This window comes from Athene cunicularia, assembly GCF_003259725.1.
Source record: "Athene cunicularia isolate RWA chromosome 13 unlocalized genomic scaffold, athCun1 chr13_part1, whole genome shotgun sequence".
Classification (NCBI taxonomy): domain Eukaryota; kingdom Metazoa; phylum Chordata; class Aves; order Strigiformes; family Strigidae; genus Athene; species Athene cunicularia.
This window is the reverse complement of record NW_020799117.1, coordinates 17,008,873-17,027,161: the sequence shown is the minus strand read 5'-3', so window position 1 is coordinate 17,027,161 and position 18,289 is coordinate 17,008,873. Positions and strand designations below refer to the sequence as shown.

The following is an 18,289-nucleotide window of genomic DNA, read 5'->3' as shown; positions in this document are numbered from 1 at the left end:
AGCGGGAGGGAGCGCCCCAGCAGAGCGCGGCGGGGCCCCCGCGCCCCCGGTTACCTGCCCGGCCCAGGTGGGGCGATGCGGAGCGGAGGAGGCGGCGTCGGAGGTTGCCGCCGCTTCTGATGGATGTTTTGTGTGCGCTTACCCCCGCTCCCGGTTTCCCTTTCATCTGAGGACGCATCTGGCTCCGGTTCTGTTAAACTCTCTGCCTTCTGGTATCGCTCGCAGATAACAGCAAGAAGCCTGCGCCCGAGAGGCAATCCCCCACCTTCCTCCACCTAGCGTAACCTTCGCCGCCGCCTTTGAAGGTTTCTGCTGCTCCGGCGATGACGGCAGTGGTGGGCTCCCTTGGGCTGTACTAAGAGCCTCTTGTTTTCTTTTCCCTTTCTTCTTAGAGGCATTTCATCTTTAAGGGCCGGCTGCTTGCGCACACTTTTATACCCACCGAAGTGATCGAGAAACCATGTTGTCTGGTGGAAGAAGTGCGTTTCTGTGCCTTGGAATGCTCTTGAGCTTTTGGAGCTCCGCGAGTTGGATGCCTGTTGGAGGATGCCCGCATAAATGCACATGTATTGCTTCCAACGTGGATTGTCATGGACTGGGACTCAAAACTGTACCGAGGGACATTCCCAGGAATGCAGAGAGACTGTAAGTAAACATCGTTAAGGGCTCACAAGTACTTGTAGAAACACTAGAGATGAGTTTCTCCACACCTGTCTATCAGTGCAGAGTACATACTAACAGCAGTTTCGGTAATCAAACACGGATTAATGTTTTCGGGAGGGAAGGGGAGGAGCTTTTCAGAAGTTACAGCTATCCTGCTGCTGTTCTTGCATTTAAAAAAAAAAAAAAATCTGTTTCAGAGCTTGACGAGTTTTACCGTCTCAGTTACCATCTGATTGGCCTTTGCACTGACTTGTAATGCAGTTTAGAGCCGTACCTGGAGTGCTCCCAACGAGAATCATTGTCAGTGCAAACACCAATTTAATATGCAATTAGAAACCTGGATGTTTTCACCTGGTGACTGGTAGCAGCGTCTCCTTACTCTCTCAGCACGGTGACTTCATCACCATGGAAAAATCGACTGCTGCCATAAACTACTACAAAGGGATAAGAATTCACGTTAAAGCAGCCTCTAATTTTTGTCTAAAACAACCAGCTTCCCCAGAGCAGTTTAATTTTTAATCGACTGCAGGGTTTTCGGTAGTGGTGTGATGTTGCGGGGTGCTTCCAGCCACAGCACGGGAGAGCGGAGCGAGCGTGTTCGTAGTCTTCTGGATCCTAAGTTCTCAGTGCTGTTTTCCTTGACTCTTTTTGCTTGCTCGATAAGTTTCTCCGGAGAAAGCTTGAAGCGAGCTCGAGTTCTCGGGAGCGGCGGTGGCCGCGGCTGGTCAGAGGCCGGCAGCGCCGCCGCTGCTCCGGGCGGGACCGGGCCGGGCGCGGCTCTGCGCGGGGTCCGCGGGCACCTCGGCTGTGTGCCCCCAGTTAGTTGTGCCTCATGTGCATGAGCTGCTGGCTTAAAATGGTTCGGGGTCTGTAAGCAAACACTGGGGATCGCATGGCCTGACTTCCTAGTTTGTTTCCTTCTGGGTCACAGAGTCGGGGAAACGTCAAACTCTCAAGCAATTTTTTTCCTCCGACAGAGGAAGCTGGATGAGGTTCCTAAGCAAACAAAGTTTTTGTGCGTAGAGTTCTCTTAAAGGCTAAGTTCTGTCCCAGAATGAACTTTTATAGCATCCTTGAATGTTTCTAAATGCTCTTCTTAGTGCTGAGAGCTCTTAAATAACAGCAATATGCAGATTTCTTACTACACTCTCCTACCATCTGTAGTAGTTTGTGGCCATATCAGCCTTTCTTTTAACCCCAGCTGGGTGAGCAATAGTTTTTGGATGTCAGTGTTAAAGAAAGCTCAACTTCTGTGCACGAAACTCTGTACTCTCTAGAACTGATGGGTAGCAACCTGGCAGTTTAGAGACAAAAAATAACCAACCCCAAAACAACTAACCCCACAACAAACTACTACCACAGTAGTATACCAGACCAGTCAGAGTAAGTATGTGTGATAGCATAACATGCTTTGTATGCCTCATTGGTGAGGTGTGTGTCCATGGTTTTAAGAGTCAAAGACAAGAATTAAACTTCTAAATTTCAGGTTAAGATGATTCACAAATGCAAAGTTCATTGGCAACCTGAGAATAATTTTAAAATGGTAATTTGTTATTGCCTAAGTTTTAGGGGGACTGAATTAATTTTGTTACTGAGTTTCATTTATGAGAATGTAGTTAATAGAGATGTCAACTTTCCTTGCCTTCTGTAAGAAGCCAAGCCAAAGTTTATTTGCCTTAGTATGTTAAGAAGAATGAAAGAGAGTGTTAATCACTGTGCTCTTGGTCCTGATAATCTTTGGTGTTATTTACAGATAAAAATTTTAGATTAATGACTTCATGAAGAACAGTAGTAGCTTTTTCAGTGTTCAGTTTGAATTATTAACCTCAGAGGTAGACTACTGATAAATATGAAATGTAGTTGTGTTGGATGTTTGGTTTTGAAAACAGTTTATTATTGTAGCATTCAGTGGCTGAAACCTTGTGGAAACAGTGTACAGAAGATCACATAGTAACACAGTATTCCATATTTCTAAATACTGTCTTTACTTTTTATTCTGTAGTCTTATCACAAGCCTTTCACTGTTGTCTTCATTACAACTGTGTTTTAAAGCCTGCATCAATTATTTCAAATCTAGATTTCTACTAATTGCACTAACTTGAATTTTCTAATGTAAGCAGTAGAGAGAAAAAGACTCTATATTCCTCTGAGTCTAAATTCTGCTCATAGGTGAAACATCAGTCAGCCACCAGATGTATCAGAGTATCTAATTTTTCTCTGTGGTCCATGGTAACCTGTAACTATGACCTAACACTGGGTTGAAGTGTAGTCTTTAACTAGTTTAACTCGTAAATAAACCCAAATTGATTATATCTGAAATGACAAGGATATTTTTAGTCTCAGAGAAATCTTTATATGTTGGGAAAATAATTTTAACATGTTTTTTGATGGCCACACACCAAGTGACTTTTTAGACACTTATGCCAGGGAAAGGTCTTCACTTCCTTCTGCATTCTCTTGAGCTAAAAATTCATCATACCTGTTCAAGTTGGAAACTTTTTACTTGTAATTAATAAGAGATCTAATGGCATCACTTAAAATATTTTGCCACTAAGCTTTTAGAGTTATGTTTGTACAAATGTTACAGATTGCTTGGGCTAGTGGAGCCAAGTTAAATATTATTTAAGTTTGTGTTAATACGGAAGCTCCAGGAAAACAGAATCTTGGGGCGGGGGGGGAGGGAAATCTCATATTGAGTTCTGCTAAATGAACTAGTGATCATCTTCTGAGATCCCAAGAAATGGATGTCTCCAGAGCTTTGTTTACTGATTCTTCATAAGAAATGTGATGCGTGCTGTCTTTTATTTTTTTGAACACTTTGAAGATGTGTTTTTCATAAAGAGCTGTAGTTGTGATTTCTGTCTTGAGGGGAATCCACGAATTAACCAGTGATCACAGAAACAGAGTTGTAAAACTATTCTAAACTTTTTTTTTTAACAAAGATTCATCTTTAATTGTAGCTTTACAAATATAGCCAGTAGTATTAGGTTTGTATTGCAGTTTACCTTGTTATTATGTTCTATGATAGTCTTCTAATTGTGTGGCATAGATTGAAGCTTTTCCTTAGTTACATTTTGTGAAGAGCTAAAAAGAGGTGAATGTTGTATGCTACTGCACAAAAAAAATGATTCAGTTTGGAGAAAGTAAGTGTTGAAACAAGTAATGGTTGCTTCCCCGAGTATCTTCCATTTGCACGTGTTCTCTAGAAGGAACCCTCAGAATAGCCATCATCTCACATAGGAAGCGGGAGACATGAAATTAGGCCTGGGACTTCTCCCCAAATTACAAGATATGATGCTCCACAGAGAACCTTGTACATGAGCAGGGTGATACAACTGACCTTGGGGCTTGTCATTAGTATTTACTAATCCTTTCCACATTTGCTGAATAACTTCCAACCAGAAAAAGATCTTTTGTGTTGGGGAAAAAACTATTAGTTAACTTTTGGGGGTGGGCACAGGGGTTCTTTTATTTAAACTATGCAACAGACAGGGTGTTTTGTGCCAGTAAAGGAAGCAGGAGTTTAGAAATTAAGGGTTTAGAAATTAAGAATGCGTAAATACATACATAAAAATATTGAATCTTTTACTTTCTGAAAAGCTCCTTAGGATTGCTTCATGAAACTCCTCTAATCAGAGTTATGTGATTATTTATGTAATTTTCTTTAGTGAAAATCTTTTCTATATATGTAAAATGCTATACCTGTGGCTTTTTATATCACTTAATGATGATAGTCAAATTGAGTTTGAAATGATTTGTAAATGCAGTGAGCAGATCAAAGCCACCTGCTTGACAGTTGTGTTCTTCAGTTCCATAAGGAACAAGTGATATGGAGAAACTCTTCAGAAGTCTTCTGGGTCAGTATCTGCTTTCTGTTTGAATATGAAGCATGAACCTTCATGTTTTTCCTTCCATTCATGTCATTTCCCTGTCTGTTAGCAGCACATTATATATGTGTAAAAGTTTCTTTGGAGAATTTAGCCATGTTTGAATTATGGACGAATTTATACTTGGTGGCTTGGAATCTTGTTTAATTGATAGCTTGCCTGTGTTTAATTGTTGTTTTGTTTTGACTTGTACTTTGAAGGATTCTTTACCTTGCTGAATTGATAAAGCTTGCAAGGCTAATCTGTTCTGTGCTTTGTCTGAGTAGCTAAATTGAGTGTGTCCACATTTAGGTGCAATTTAGAAGCTTAGTCATCTGCTTACTCTGGAGTTTTCATGTGGTTTGGGGTTTCTGTTATACAAATATATTATTATGGTGTTTTTGGCCTAGGTGCATGCAGCTGCTGAAGTTGCACTGGCTTGTAATAAGTCTTCAACTTCCTCAATTTTGTCTCCAAATTAAATCTAAGCTCCTGTCTTGAATACTTCCATATTACTGCACAACGCAATGTTAAACACATGCAAATATAATTATACTGACTCTTACATTGACATTTTGTGTTTCTAGAATTTTTCCCACTAGGATTGCCACTCGTTTGTGTAGTAATACTCTTCAAAACCTTGCATGGAGCCTCCCCCATCCTCCCTGTCCTAGGTCAAGTGTCAATAAGTAAACATGCGTGACTTCAACTTCGAAGAGCTTTCTCTCAGAGGTACTGATCCTGGGAAAACTTGACCGAGTTGCTTAATTTGAATACTTCCTATTACTAACAACGCTGACTACTTGTGTTTGACTTGACATTGACATGCACTTGTATAGGATCAGAGTCTTGCTATATTAAATTCGTTACCTGGTTTTTGAAGTGATGGAAACAGGAAGGAGGATGATATTAGCTATTCTAATTTGGTAGCTACAGAAGCAAATAGTGGCCATTGCCCAGTTGTCTGTGTTCACTTGCACAAATTTGGATTAGATTCTGAGATCAAAGGGACCAGACTACTACAGAATTTTTTAATGTGTTGCTCCGAGACTATTCACTGTTTTCATATTCTTAGTTTCACAGCTGAGTATTGATTCGTGCAAAAGAACTAGGTGAAAGGAAAGTTGCCCCTCTAAAGAACATCTGTTCCCTTTTAGGAAGCCCTAAAATACAGATGATGAGTATTGCTGTTTCCCTGCTGGAATTTGTGTGTGTATGAGTTCGGGGAAATAGATACTGAAGTCAGTATAGTTTACCTATATAGACAGATTGTGAAGACAAAAATAAGTAAATCCTAATAGTCTTTTATTTGTACCCTGTATAAAAATCCTTCTGTTGTATGCTGTCACTTCTAAGTTGATTGCTATGAACTCCTTTGACCTTCATAGTGAGGTACTATCGGTAATCTTTTGGAATGTCACTGCCAAACATTTTTCATGCCTTTTTTTTTTTTTTTCAGTTATGTTTAAAACAAAGATAACCTGTCCTGCATGGACATTGACATCTGATACAGTTTGTTGGCTGCATTTCGGTAGTATCTAAGTTATTCCTCAGCTTTCACAGAGCAGAAAGAAAATGGTTTTCCCACAGAAATCCCACAAGATGCTTGGGTAGTTATAAGGGTGATAGGGGAAAAGCACTTGGCTCTAATAAGGAAATTCAGGGAGTAGATTTCAGCTATTTTAAGTAAGGAATTGAGCTTGTTTACTGGAGGGACTGTTCAAAAGACATATCGGGATGTGTTCTCTCCCAGGAACTAGTTGCCCAAATGACTCAAAGCTTAATTTTTCTAGAACTCCTGATACAGTTCTTGAGGTGCCCACAGTGCTTTATTTCCCTTGGCTGCCTGTTGTTGCCACTGATCTTTTAAAATGAATAGTTTTTTGTCTGGTAGCAGTCTAGTGCGATCCATTTTTCCTTGCTTAGACGATTTAATTATTTCTGAACAAAAATGGAGAAGAGAAGCCCTTGGTTAATATTGTAGATATGTTGGCTTATGCTTGATCCCCTAGAAATTAATGGAAAATCATTTTGCTTCAAGTTCAAAGTTGAAATGGGCCAGGATCTGTTCCTAGTCACAACTGTGTTGCTCTGTTTTCCACGTTTTACACCTGCTAAGGATGCTGTAATGTTCAGAAAAATTTTCTAAAGACTGAACTTGAATTGAGCTCTTTCACCTTTTGACTGGGGATCGCAGTTGACCACTCAAGTAATTTTTCAAGCAAATGAAATAATTTCTGGGTTTTTAAAAAAATTATATCTAAATATATCACTCTTTACCCCCCCCCTCCTCCCCCCGCTGTAATTGCTGATTTATCTTTTTATTGTTTCCTTACTTGGCTCTTTTTCTCTAAATTTGAACCTACAAAGTATAACTACATCTTGTTACTGAAGTAACACAACTAGCTCTTTCCAATTCAGAATGATTGTGAACTTCAAAGTTCTAGAGCCTCTCTTTAGTTTTCAAAGGTGCCTCCAGCCTTACAAGGTACTACACTGTAGCAAGCTCCTTGTGATTAAAAGGATGTTTCTTCCTTCCGAAGTTAACCTGAAAGACTCAAATGCCTAATATGAGATGCAGGTCTGCTGCTGGGCTTGACGCTTCACTGTGTCTCCTATTACTATGACTACTGAATGATCTCAAATGTTGTGTTAATATCAGGAAGAGCTTGTGGAATGTTCTTCATAAGTGACTTAGTACCTTTTAGTTCTTTCACCTGTTTGATCTCTGCAACTACAGACAGATACTGGATCAGGTAAAGAATTTCTGTGGCTCAGTATTGAAACTCGTTTCAGCAGTGGCTGATCTGTGGCTTGGGAGAAGGTGTGACCGAGCAAGTATTCTCCAGTGCTAGCAGAATATGCATTTAGTTTTAAGTAAAGCCAACTTTCTGGTGGAGTCTTGATGATAGCAGCTGTAGGAATCAACACGCATATCCTCTGTCCTGCAGTTCCACAGCTCTCTAAAGGGGCTCCTCTTTGCCTTTTTGGTTTATTTCTTGCTCCCGCAAGACAAAGCGGTGGTGTTTGTCGTCTTCAAGTTGAGGCAAGGCAAATTTCTAACTTCAGGTGGGGAACAAAGGCAGAAGTCAAGATAACTTTGAGGAAAAAAGCAAAAGTGAGCTTCAAATGGTAAAGCTTTCTGGAGAAAAAGAATGTTGGTGATATCAAGGAGAGTGACTAGAAGTAACATGTGGCAAAGATTTCTTCAGGTGATTGTCCATCCCTATGTTCCTGCTACAGGAACGTGTAGATGACCAGTGGTGTTCAGAAAATGTTATCAGGATAGATAAATTTCATGCCTTGTCCTCTTGTGAAGTCCTTGAAATATGCTGGTAGAATGTATCCTTGGCTCCTTCAAGCTCCTTGGGTGACAGGGAGTTTCTACTAATTCTTGTTGATTCAAGTGCACTATTACAATGTTAGATGGATTTTGTGTTGGGGCTGCTGTTGTCACTCCTATCCCTTTTATGTTCATTAATGGGTTTTGCTTGTTAGTGTAAGGCTGTATCAGTTTGACTTTTTTGTTGGTTTTTAAGTAATTTTCAGGATAAGAATGGGCTGGGTTCTAGTGATTGCAACAAGGCTTAAGCTGTTCAGTTTTCAGTGTTGTTAAAGTCTTTTCTCCAGAGATCTGTAATGCTCTATTTTCAAATCTTTTTTCAGTGTTGTCCAGTCAAATGTATTAAGATCCTGCACGGCTCTCATTGGTGACAAGAGCTACTTCTTCCCCAGTGAGAAATGGCCTTGTAACATCTGACAGTATTTCTAATGGTACTGTGGTCTTGTAGTCAGAGTAGATTTTAGATGAGTTGAGGGCCATCTTTGTAGGAAAGAGAGTTTAAGAGGCTGATCCTTATCTCTCTGCCAGTTATTTTCAGCTCTTTTTTTTTTTTTCTTACCCCAACTGAATCTGGTCTGTCAGTTGTCTCTGTCAGAATAAATTTGTCTTGTATTTCGGTTTTACACCATCTGTTTGGCTGCAATATATGTTTTTAATCCTATGATTGATAGATTTCTGGAGCTTTTAATTAGGTTTTTACCTTTTTGTCTGTGATTTGCTTCTCTTTCTGAGACCTTAATTTAATTTTGGCCCTCAGGTGGAAATAATTTTAACCGATGCCTATATTTTTTCCTTTTCTGTCACTAATGAGGGGAGCATTTTCAATAGCCATCAGTTCAGATAAAATTAAGAAGAAAACTTTGTGTTTTAAAGCTAGTCTGTCTTAAGTTTCTATCAAGCAATCTGCAGAACCTATCTGAAATTTACTTCTAAATTGATTTCAGAATTTATATTGCTCACCAACTCACTTTTTACCTATCCTTTCCTGAAAACTTGCAGTACTGGTGCAGAAATTACGTTGAAGGGACCTCTTAGGAGAGCCCTCTGTGCTTCCTGCAGGGAGGTCAGTATGACTGCCCACCTACTTCACTTGCGTGGTGAAGAATCAGCTTTGTGGAAGAAGTATCAGCTTACACATGAAGACCCTCAAACACATATTAAATGTATTGAGAGTCCGAGCAACACTGAGAATTTTGGGAGATAACATTCTTATGACTGATACCTGGCTAGCTGCTGTGTGAACCTGTGTTCATTCCAGTCTGAGGCGCAAGGCTTTTAGCAGCGATGCTATATTTAGGAGTTTAATTGGAGAGACTTCAACCCTCTGCTGTGTGGGGTTACTCAAGTGACATTATGTTGTGGCAGTACATATGGGAAATAACCCAAGAGAACACGACAAATAGTTGCCTGTAATTTTTCAGAATGTTTTCTCCGTGTACCTTCACAGTTGTTCCTGTCTACACAGACAGAAGATTGGTGGTTCTGTTTCAGCCAGGGCTCCATGTAAGTGGAGGGATGAAGTGCTCTGGTAGTTAATAATTTGGAGATCAGTAACCCATTTTAACAGCCTGTGAACATGCTTGTAGAAGGTGGAGGGGGTATGGTCATGAACTCCATTTCTGATAGATTTTTTTTTTTTTTAATAATTTTTTTTCTTCCATGTTGATGCTCTTGCTTGGGAGGAGCTCTTCTTATTTAAAAAAAAAAAAATTGCTTTGCAGAATTTCAAATTTACTGCAATTTTCATGATACCAGTTAAAAATATGTAATCCACGTTAGGCTACTTCATAGTGGAGTACAGTGCCTGCTGTAGTGATGATCAGTGTTGTTGCATCTGCTTGTCTTCATCCCTTTGCTCTTTTTGTCTTTGCTGAAAGCCCTTTGGCACTTGCTTTTTTGCATGGTGCTTAAGATGAAGAAATCTTGAGCTATTGTAAAGGTGCTCCTAGGCATGAAAACAAATGGTAATAAATTTCATGTTAGTGAATCTGAGGTTCTGACTTCCAAAATAACAGCACTATAAAACGCAGGTTTTAATGTCTAGCTTCAACCTCTTTTTTCCATGAGCTAGATTCTGTCAAGGTTGGCTGCTTCACTGGGGCAGTAGCGTGGAGGGGAAGAGTATGTGAATGAACATTCTCATGAAATGTTTCAAAAGATAAGCATTCAACTATTACAGAAATAACATGCTGAAAGCAGAGGCATAGGTGCATTCTTGTGCATACTAATGGCAGACTAATTCTCAATCTTTGTTTTTTCAGTTGGTCTTCCTTTATTCCTGGCTGGTAAAGAATGTGTTAGTTAACTTGTACAAAAGAAATGTCTTAGTAGATTGTAAGGTGTTACTGGTGCAGGTTGTTATGGGACCCTTAATAAATAACCTTTGACAGTTTCAGGAGATACAGGCAGTGAGTTGTGAGCTTTATGCACTTTCTCGGGTTATAGTAAAATGAAAAGTTTTAAGTCAGCTCAGCCAAACTGTCCTACTTTATTGTTTTCACTGACATTTTCTCTAGGTATGCAGGGGTGAATAATGAGCAATCCTTCAGATATTTTAGGCAGCTTTTAAGTCTGAAGTACTCAGTTGTCTGTCTGGCAAAAATGGTTATTAGTATTAGCAGCAGATATTATGTAGTACTAACCTAATACAAAACTTGGCTTGGAAAAGCTTTTTCCACAAACAACTTGCCCCAAAGTAGAAAAGATTCAAGTTGTTAACTTCAGTTTTCCTTTAGAGATTCCAAAAAAACTCATCCTAAAACTAAAGACATTTCCCTTGAATTTTGTAATCGTGTTCCTTGGGATATGCTGTCTTGTCAAACAAGGATGATAAAAAAAATTCTCAGTTGTTACCCAGACTTCTATGTAAGAATATAATTTAGCTTTACATTAATGATTCCCCACCCCCACCCCTTACAATAAGAAAATAGAAAAGAACACATAATCCTTGCTTGCCTTGATTGTCTATTTCTTCTGCTTTAGGATATAATAAGGAGCATATAAAGCTCATAACAAATGTGGTCACATGACATCAAGCCTATTGAAGTTAATCACTGAATGTTTGTGTACTGGTCATCCACAGATACAGAGACACTAGTGTTTTCATTAAACAGTTGTATTTTTTTAAATGTGACTCAGAAAATTTATCAAGAAAACACTGCATCCTGGAAGTAGTTCAAATGTTTTGTGCCTTCTGTTAGTCATAAAGTATGTTTTGCCTGGACTTTACTGGGACCCTAACATATATATTTTCCTCAAATTTATCTTTTGTCTGTCTGATGGTTTTGTTTAGACTGGGGGACATTATATTAAATATATTTTTTGAAATGCTGGTTTTAGAAAAACTTGGGTGAAACATCTTTGCTTGGTGAGGGTGGCAGTGGTTACTGCATCACTTAGTGAGGTGGGAACTTCTGGGTCAAAAGCTTCTCTGAAATAGTTGTAGAGTGATGAGAAGAGGCTAGTCATCTCATCTTCTTGAAGTGGTAGAGGTTGTGTTTTAAGAATATAGCTGGGGAGCAAAAAGAAGAACTCGTAAGGAAACCATACAGGGAAGCAATTGTGCATTTCTGAAATGTCTAAATAAACGTAGTAGGAAGGAAAGCTGGAGACAAGAATCAAGTGGTGAAACAAGACACAGAAGTAAAATTCTTGAGCAAAGAAAACTAGTTTTCCAGAAATGGAAGTATTGCAAAACAAAGCCCTGAGACAAAGGCTGGTTCTTCAGAATGAGATGAAAACACACATCTGGATATAAGTTTCTCAGATAAGAAAGTGGAAGTATAAGAATCAGCCCAATGAACCTTTGGAGTTGTGAATTTTAATAGAGAACATACGAAAAGGCAGCAAATATAGCAGTCAAAAATGTTTTACAGATTTTTTGGGGTTGTTTGGTTGATTTTTTGGGGGTTTTTTTTGGTTGGTTTGTTTTTTTGTTGTTGTTTGGTGGTGGTGGTTGTTGTTGTTGTTTGTGTTTGTTTGTTTGTTTTTTCCCTGGGAAGTTCTTTAGCTGGTTGCTTAGGATGTTTCTTAGAAGTTGAAAATGAATTATTCCCTGTTGGTGTTAACTTCATTTTATACCATAGATATTTTCCAAGGCTGTTCTTCCATAGTTCTTAGATATATAATAGGCGTAGTGCAAAGTGGTTCTATAAGCATGAGTAGTTTCAGTAACTTGAAATATCAAATATGTGTGCCAAGTCTCATTCAGGAGAACTTGAGTTTTGTGTTTATTTAGCAAACATCTTGAAATCAATTCAACTTCACTCCAGCAACTACAGTTGAAAACAAGCTGGAGGAGGACAGGGTGGGACAGAGAAGATGGGAATTTAATTGAGTGAAGAAAATTGCATGTGACATCTGGAAGCTAACTTGGTTAAATCCAAGCTATCCACAGCTTCCTTCAAAATTTCATTTTAATATTAAAAACCTGTCCTACATCCTTTATTGGAACTTCTTGGGTTAATCTGCTCCTTAGTGGCTATGGTAGACATGTACACCCAGTGTGGTGGTCCTTGGACAAGATAGAGTTGGTGAAACTGGATGCTTGTTAAATTTTTAAAAAAGCCCTCCTGAACACCACCACCACCACCAAAAACCAAACACAGAGACATCTATTACCTTTTCAGGGAAAGATCTCCTGGGAAGAATTTCTAGTTTGTGCATGTTTGAAAGTGAGCAAGGAGATGAAATCACTTGGTTTTCATATCAGGCTTAACTAAAATAATGTTTTTGTTGGTAGAACTTTTTTCCCAAGTCATCAAGAATTATAGCAGTCAGAAGCAGGAATTTCATGTCCCTAAACATCAGATTGTTTGTATTAGTGAAGAGCACCTAAACAACAGTTTCTTCACAGCATTACATTTAGTCATAAACCACATAGTAAAGTGAAATACGGACTTAAATGCAAACATCAGATATTGTCTCTGTGGAATAAAGCAGTGTGAATTTTCCTGAAGTTTACATGTAGTGGTGTTTTTTCCCCTGGTGAGCTGCTTGTGCTTGGGTCTGTACAGAATTAAAAAACCTGAAACTGACAAACAAGTGTGGAGAAGAGTCAGGGCAAAAAAACAATGTAATGAAAAACAGTAATTTTTTCCGTCCTCGTTTCTTACTATTTATTGCTTTCTCTTCCAGAAGTCCGTAATTAACATTAAATTATCGTTAAACACACTGAAAAAAATTGCTGAAATTTGGGGAATATATGTGTTTGCTGTAAATTGTAGTAATGATATTAACTCTGAAGAATGCTCATACTTGGAAGATTTTTCTGAAGTTATCACAGTTATCATGGGTTATATTTTCCATTGATTTACAAGGTATACCTATTTGAGATAGTGAATGCAAATTCATTTGGGTAACCTTAAAAAGTCCAGAAGTGATGAAGATTGAAGTGCAGGCATGTATCTATTCATATCCTGATGAGAGTATCTGTTTGATAGTTGAGTGAAAATATGGCCAAAAGAATGTTTGACACTGTCTGATTTCTACCTTTATAACTGCTTGTTCTTCGTTGGAATAGCACTGGACCGATGCAGCCACCTAATGTCTATACAGTGTGTTGGATATGAAGGATGAGCTACAGATATAGGAGTTTAGTAGGAATAGTTAAGGAAGATCAAGAATTTAAAAGAAATAAGTAAAAAATGAAATTTTTTATATGCAGATGTTAAATTCTTTTTTTTTTTACTATGAATGAAAGTGATACTTGAGCTAGTATGACATATTACTGTACTTCTTTCTCTATAATATGTACAGTCCTGGCTTTGTATTTCTTCGTGTTTCTGTAGCAACTGTATTTTAAAGTATTTTCTGTAGTTATCTTAGTGGTTCATATTTAAAGCTTTCTACTAACACTTCTCATCCCCCCAAAACAAAAACCAACAAACAAATGCTTTACCCTTTTCTTTGTAAAAAATAGACAATTGTAGAATCTTTAAGGTTGGAAGGTACTTCAGGAGGTCTCCTAGTCTGGCCTCTGCTTGGAGCAGGCTCAGCATGGAATTCAGACCAGGTTACACAGGGGTTTATCCAGTTGGGTCTTGAAAACAACTGCACCTTTATGCAACCTGTTCCATAGTTTGACTGTCCTGATAGTAACAAGTTGTTGTTTTTTTCTTTTTATAAAACAACCAGAATCACTTGTATTTGAAGTTATAATCATGGTATCTCTTCTGCCACATACCTCGTTAAAGACTCTTGTTCCATTTTCAGAGCAAACCCTCTGTAGGTATTGGAAGACTGCTCTTCAGTCACTCAAAGCCTGCCTTTCTCCAGACTAAATAAGCTAATCTTCCTCAGACTTGTTGTATGTAGTCAAGTCCCTTGATCATTTCAGTGGTATTTTACTGGACTTGCACAAGTTTATTAGTAGCATCTTCCTTGGACTAAGACGCCCAAAACTGGACACAGTATTCCCTATATAGTTGAGAATGACGCTGTTCTTACTTAATCCAGAGATGGTTTTTTAGCGTAGAAGGCATTCAGGTTGTCCAAGCACAATTTAACTTTGGTAATTCTATTAGCTATTTTCAGTCATCATCTCTTTTGTGTGCTCAGAAGTCACTTCTAAAAGTATTTGCACTGACTTTTCCAGGGACCAAAATGAGGCTGAAGCTGACCAGCCTGCACTTCACCATATACTTCAGCAGTGTGCTCAGGGGGCCAAGAAGGCCAATGGCATCCTGGCTTGTATCAGGATTAGCCAGCAGGGACAGGGAAGGGATCTGACCCCTGTACTCGGCACTGGTGAGGCCGCCCCTTGATTCCTGTGTTCAGTTTTGGGCCCCTCACTCCAAAAAGGACATTGAATGACTCAAGCATGTCCAGAGAAGGGCAACGAAGTTGGTCAAGGGTCTGGAACACATGTCCTATGAGGAGCAGCTGAGGGAACTGGGGGGGTTTGGTCTGGAGAAGAGGAGGCTGAGGGGAGACCTCATCACCCTCTACAACTACCTGAAAGGAAGCTGCAGAGAGCTGGGTTTGAGCCTCTTTAGCCTGGTAGAAAGCGACAGGACAAGAGGGAATGGCCTCAAGTTGCACCAGGGAAAGTTCAGACTAGATATCAGGAAGCATTTCTTTCCAGAAGGGGTTGTTGGGCGTTGGAATGGGCTGCCCAGGGAGGTGGTGGAGTCCCCATCCCTGGAGGTGTTCAAGAGTAGGGTCGATTTAGAGCTTAAGGATCTGCTGTAGGTGGGAACTGTGCTGGGAGAACGGTTGGACTAGATGATCTCCAGGGTCCTTTCCAACCTAGATGATTCTAAAAAAAAAAAAATAAAAAATCAACTTTTTTGAAGATAAATGTAGTATATAACTGTATCAGAGATGTCACAGCAAGGCTGCACTTGTCTCTCTCTGCACCAACAGATGCATCCTGTCTGTTTCCACTGGCTTGTATGGGTCAGGATTTCTTAAGAGATGCTTGACAATCCTCTGCCGCTACTGGCTGTTCCTCTCCTTGAATCTTGTCTTTAGGCACAAAGACTTGGGAGACTGTGTCAGTGAAGACTGAAAGCAAAGAAGGCATTGAGCACCTCAGTCTGTCACTAAACCATCATATCTTCCTTGTTCTTTTATAGCTAATGTACTGCTAGGAGCTTTTCTTGATGACTCTTGCCAGTTTGAACTCTAGCTGAGCTTTGCCTTTCCTAATACCATCACCTAATGTTTGAGCAGTGTTTCTGTACTCCTGTGTAACAGGAGTACAGAAACTCTTCTGCCCTGGAACTCACTCGTGAGATGCCTGTTTAGCCAAGGTGGTGTTCTGATACACCTGCTTATACTCCTCAGTATCTGGATGGAGTGTTCTTGTGCTAAGGTTATTCTAGACTACCTCCCACAAGATGTCCCCCGTCAATCCCCTCAGTTCAGAAATATTTCAGAATGCAAAACTGAATTCGGTTCTCCTGAAGTTCAGGATCTATGCTGTGCTATTTACCCTCTTTGCATCCCTCAGCATTTTTAATGTCATTGTTTCATTATCACTAAACTCAAGGATTCTACTGAATACCTCACCTCCAACCACTTCATCATTTGGGAGTAGCAGATCAGGAAAAAAAAGAAGTTGGCCCATCCAGCATCTATTTTAGGAAGCTATGACACCCTCTGGAAACTTCCTGACTTGTTTGACTGCCCCTGTGCTACCTTTCCAGCAAATGTCAGGGAGATTCAAATTCCTTATAAAAACCAAGGTCTGTGATCGGGAGGCTTCCTCCCATTGCTCTAAGAGGAGTGTTGTTCTGAGTGGGGTGGTTGGTAAGAACTCCTACCGTAATGCCACCTTCACTGACCTCTCCTCTGATCCAGACCTGCCTGCTCAATGGAACCAGTGCCCAGTCTGTAGAGGAGCTCCAGACATTTGAACTGTTCCTTCACGTGAAGGGCAGCCTCTCCTCCTCCTTGCCTGTCTTAACCGAAAATCTTGTATTCAACCATCACCAAACATATGTATGACTGCAAGAGCTATCCCACCGTGTTAGTTATTCCAATGGTGGTGTAACTTTGCACCTGTAGCCAAAACATCAGCTCTTCCTGCTTATCAAGCAAGCTTTGTATTTGTGTACTGGCACATGAGCTTGTGCCAGTATAACCTCTCCACCTCTTTTATTCTGCCTGCCTGTTATCTATCACAAGGACACAGATGACACTACTAAAGGAGACCTGGAGCACTTCAAGAGTAATGCAGAACTTTGGGGACAAAGGTGAAGGGCATGGGAGTGTAAAAGGTACTGGCAGAACATTATACTGCCAGCATAGCATTTCCTTTATATATGATAAAATCTAAAAACTATAATAATTAGTCAGGAGTTCCTGCATGCTGGGACAAACTTGTATTTCCTTGGAAGAAACAGAGTACTTGAATTATGGTGCTCTCTGCACGTCTCGGGTACGACTTTCAGCAGCAATCCTCTCAATGGGGAATTCAGCTACTGCACAAGTTGCAAAAGGTAGGGTTTTTTTTTTTCTTGGTGTTTAACACTTTTAACACTTATAGTTTGCCAAGTAATTTTTCTTGTTTTTATAAAGATGAGGACAGAAGTGTGTTGCCTGCAAGCAGTTCCAGATCATTTGAACACTTAATGTGGGTTATTAACCAAGCGCTACTGTAATGGGCTTAAGAATGGGTAGCTTATTTGCAAAATTAGGGCATTTACCCTCTAAGATCAGTTCTTTTCATTGTTCGGATAGAAAAAATACAGTCTGAGTCATACCTGAAAGCCTTCTGTAATCAGAAGGAACAATCTAATTTTTTTGAATTAAAAGGTGTATCGTGTAGGTGTGTTACAAAAGTATGATGGACTGCAGCACAGAATTTGTACATTCCAGCTATTGTGTGGCTACTTAATTACTATTTAAATTGTTCTGGAGACTGAAATTATCCAGTGTCATACATGTGGTGCTGTCCAACAACAACAACCATTATTAAAATGTTGGTTTGTAAGTTTATTGTTATTCTGATTTAACATGGATAGCAAACAATATAAAAACTACTGGATCCTGGTACTGCTTTGTTAATATGCTTTGTGCAGTAGTCATTACTGAAGCTATGCAGACTATTTCTGAATCCTTTCAACAACTGGTGGTTATGGCAGGGCTGCTTTTTTTTCCCCTCTACTAATGTTCTTCCACATGTGACTTGATCTTACTGCAAATCAGAGAAGGGGGTCTGCATTCTACTGGCCTAGGTAGTTGTAGACTGCCGTAAGATCTCCCCTTCACCTCTTATTTAAGTTCAACAAGCCCAGCTCCCCCAGCCTCTGTTAGTATGTCACATACCACAGTTTCCTGATAGTCTTATCAGGATAGTGGCCCTTTACTTCTCTCCCCAGTGTATCAGTGCCTGCTTGTGCTGGAGAGCCCAAAACTGGATACAGTACTGCAGGTGAACTGTCACAGATCCTGAATACAAGAGATCAGTCAACTGTTTCAAGTTCTTAAATCCTTCTGGCTACGCTCTTGGTAGTACAGTCTGGTCAAGGGTGGCCTTCGCTGCTGCTGGGGAACACTGCTGATGTTTTGTGGTCCAAAGGGACTCCAAGGTTCTCCCTCTTCTGCAGAGCAACTCCCTGGTCAGGCAGTGCACCACCTGTAGCTGTTACATGGGCTTATTTTCTCTTAGATGGAGGACTTTTTCTTTTTGTTTGTGTGTTTCCTATTCAACTAGAGGATGCAAAATGTTTAGAGAGTATCAGTAAAAAAAACCAAAACAACCCCAAAATCTCATGCTCCTTTGCAGTCAGCTGTTTGCTTTAAGGAGCAAAAATAACTTAAAAAGAATTCTCATATAGATATGGAATGTATAAATTTTTTTAAATGTATTAATTTTTAAGTAAAATTATTTCAGCTATACACAATTTTGAAGGTTTTTTTTGTCTTTTTATTTACAAGTGATATTCTTACTTGCCCAAGTGATTTGGAA

The 18,289-nt window shown here is 39.6% G+C and overlaps 1 protein-coding gene across 3 annotated transcripts in view; it reads left to right on the top strand.

Moving 5' to 3' along the window:
- The first annotated feature begins 1 nt into the window (after position 1).
- SLIT3 (slit guidance ligand 3) overlaps positions 2–18,289 on the top strand; it is a 525,769-nt gene continuing 507,481 nt past the window's right edge. The window contains exons 1-2 of one of the 3 annotated variants that reach the window (XM_026858170.1): positions 2–67; positions 393–645. In XM_026858170.1, the coding sequence (XP_026713971.1) occupies positions 461–645 (185 nt within the window). In that variant the 5' untranslated portion in view covers positions 2–67; positions 393–460. Of the gene's footprint in view, positions 646–18,289 lie in introns of all 3 variants that reach the window. The other 2 variants (XM_026858169.1, XM_026858168.1) reach the window with 2 other exon arrangements.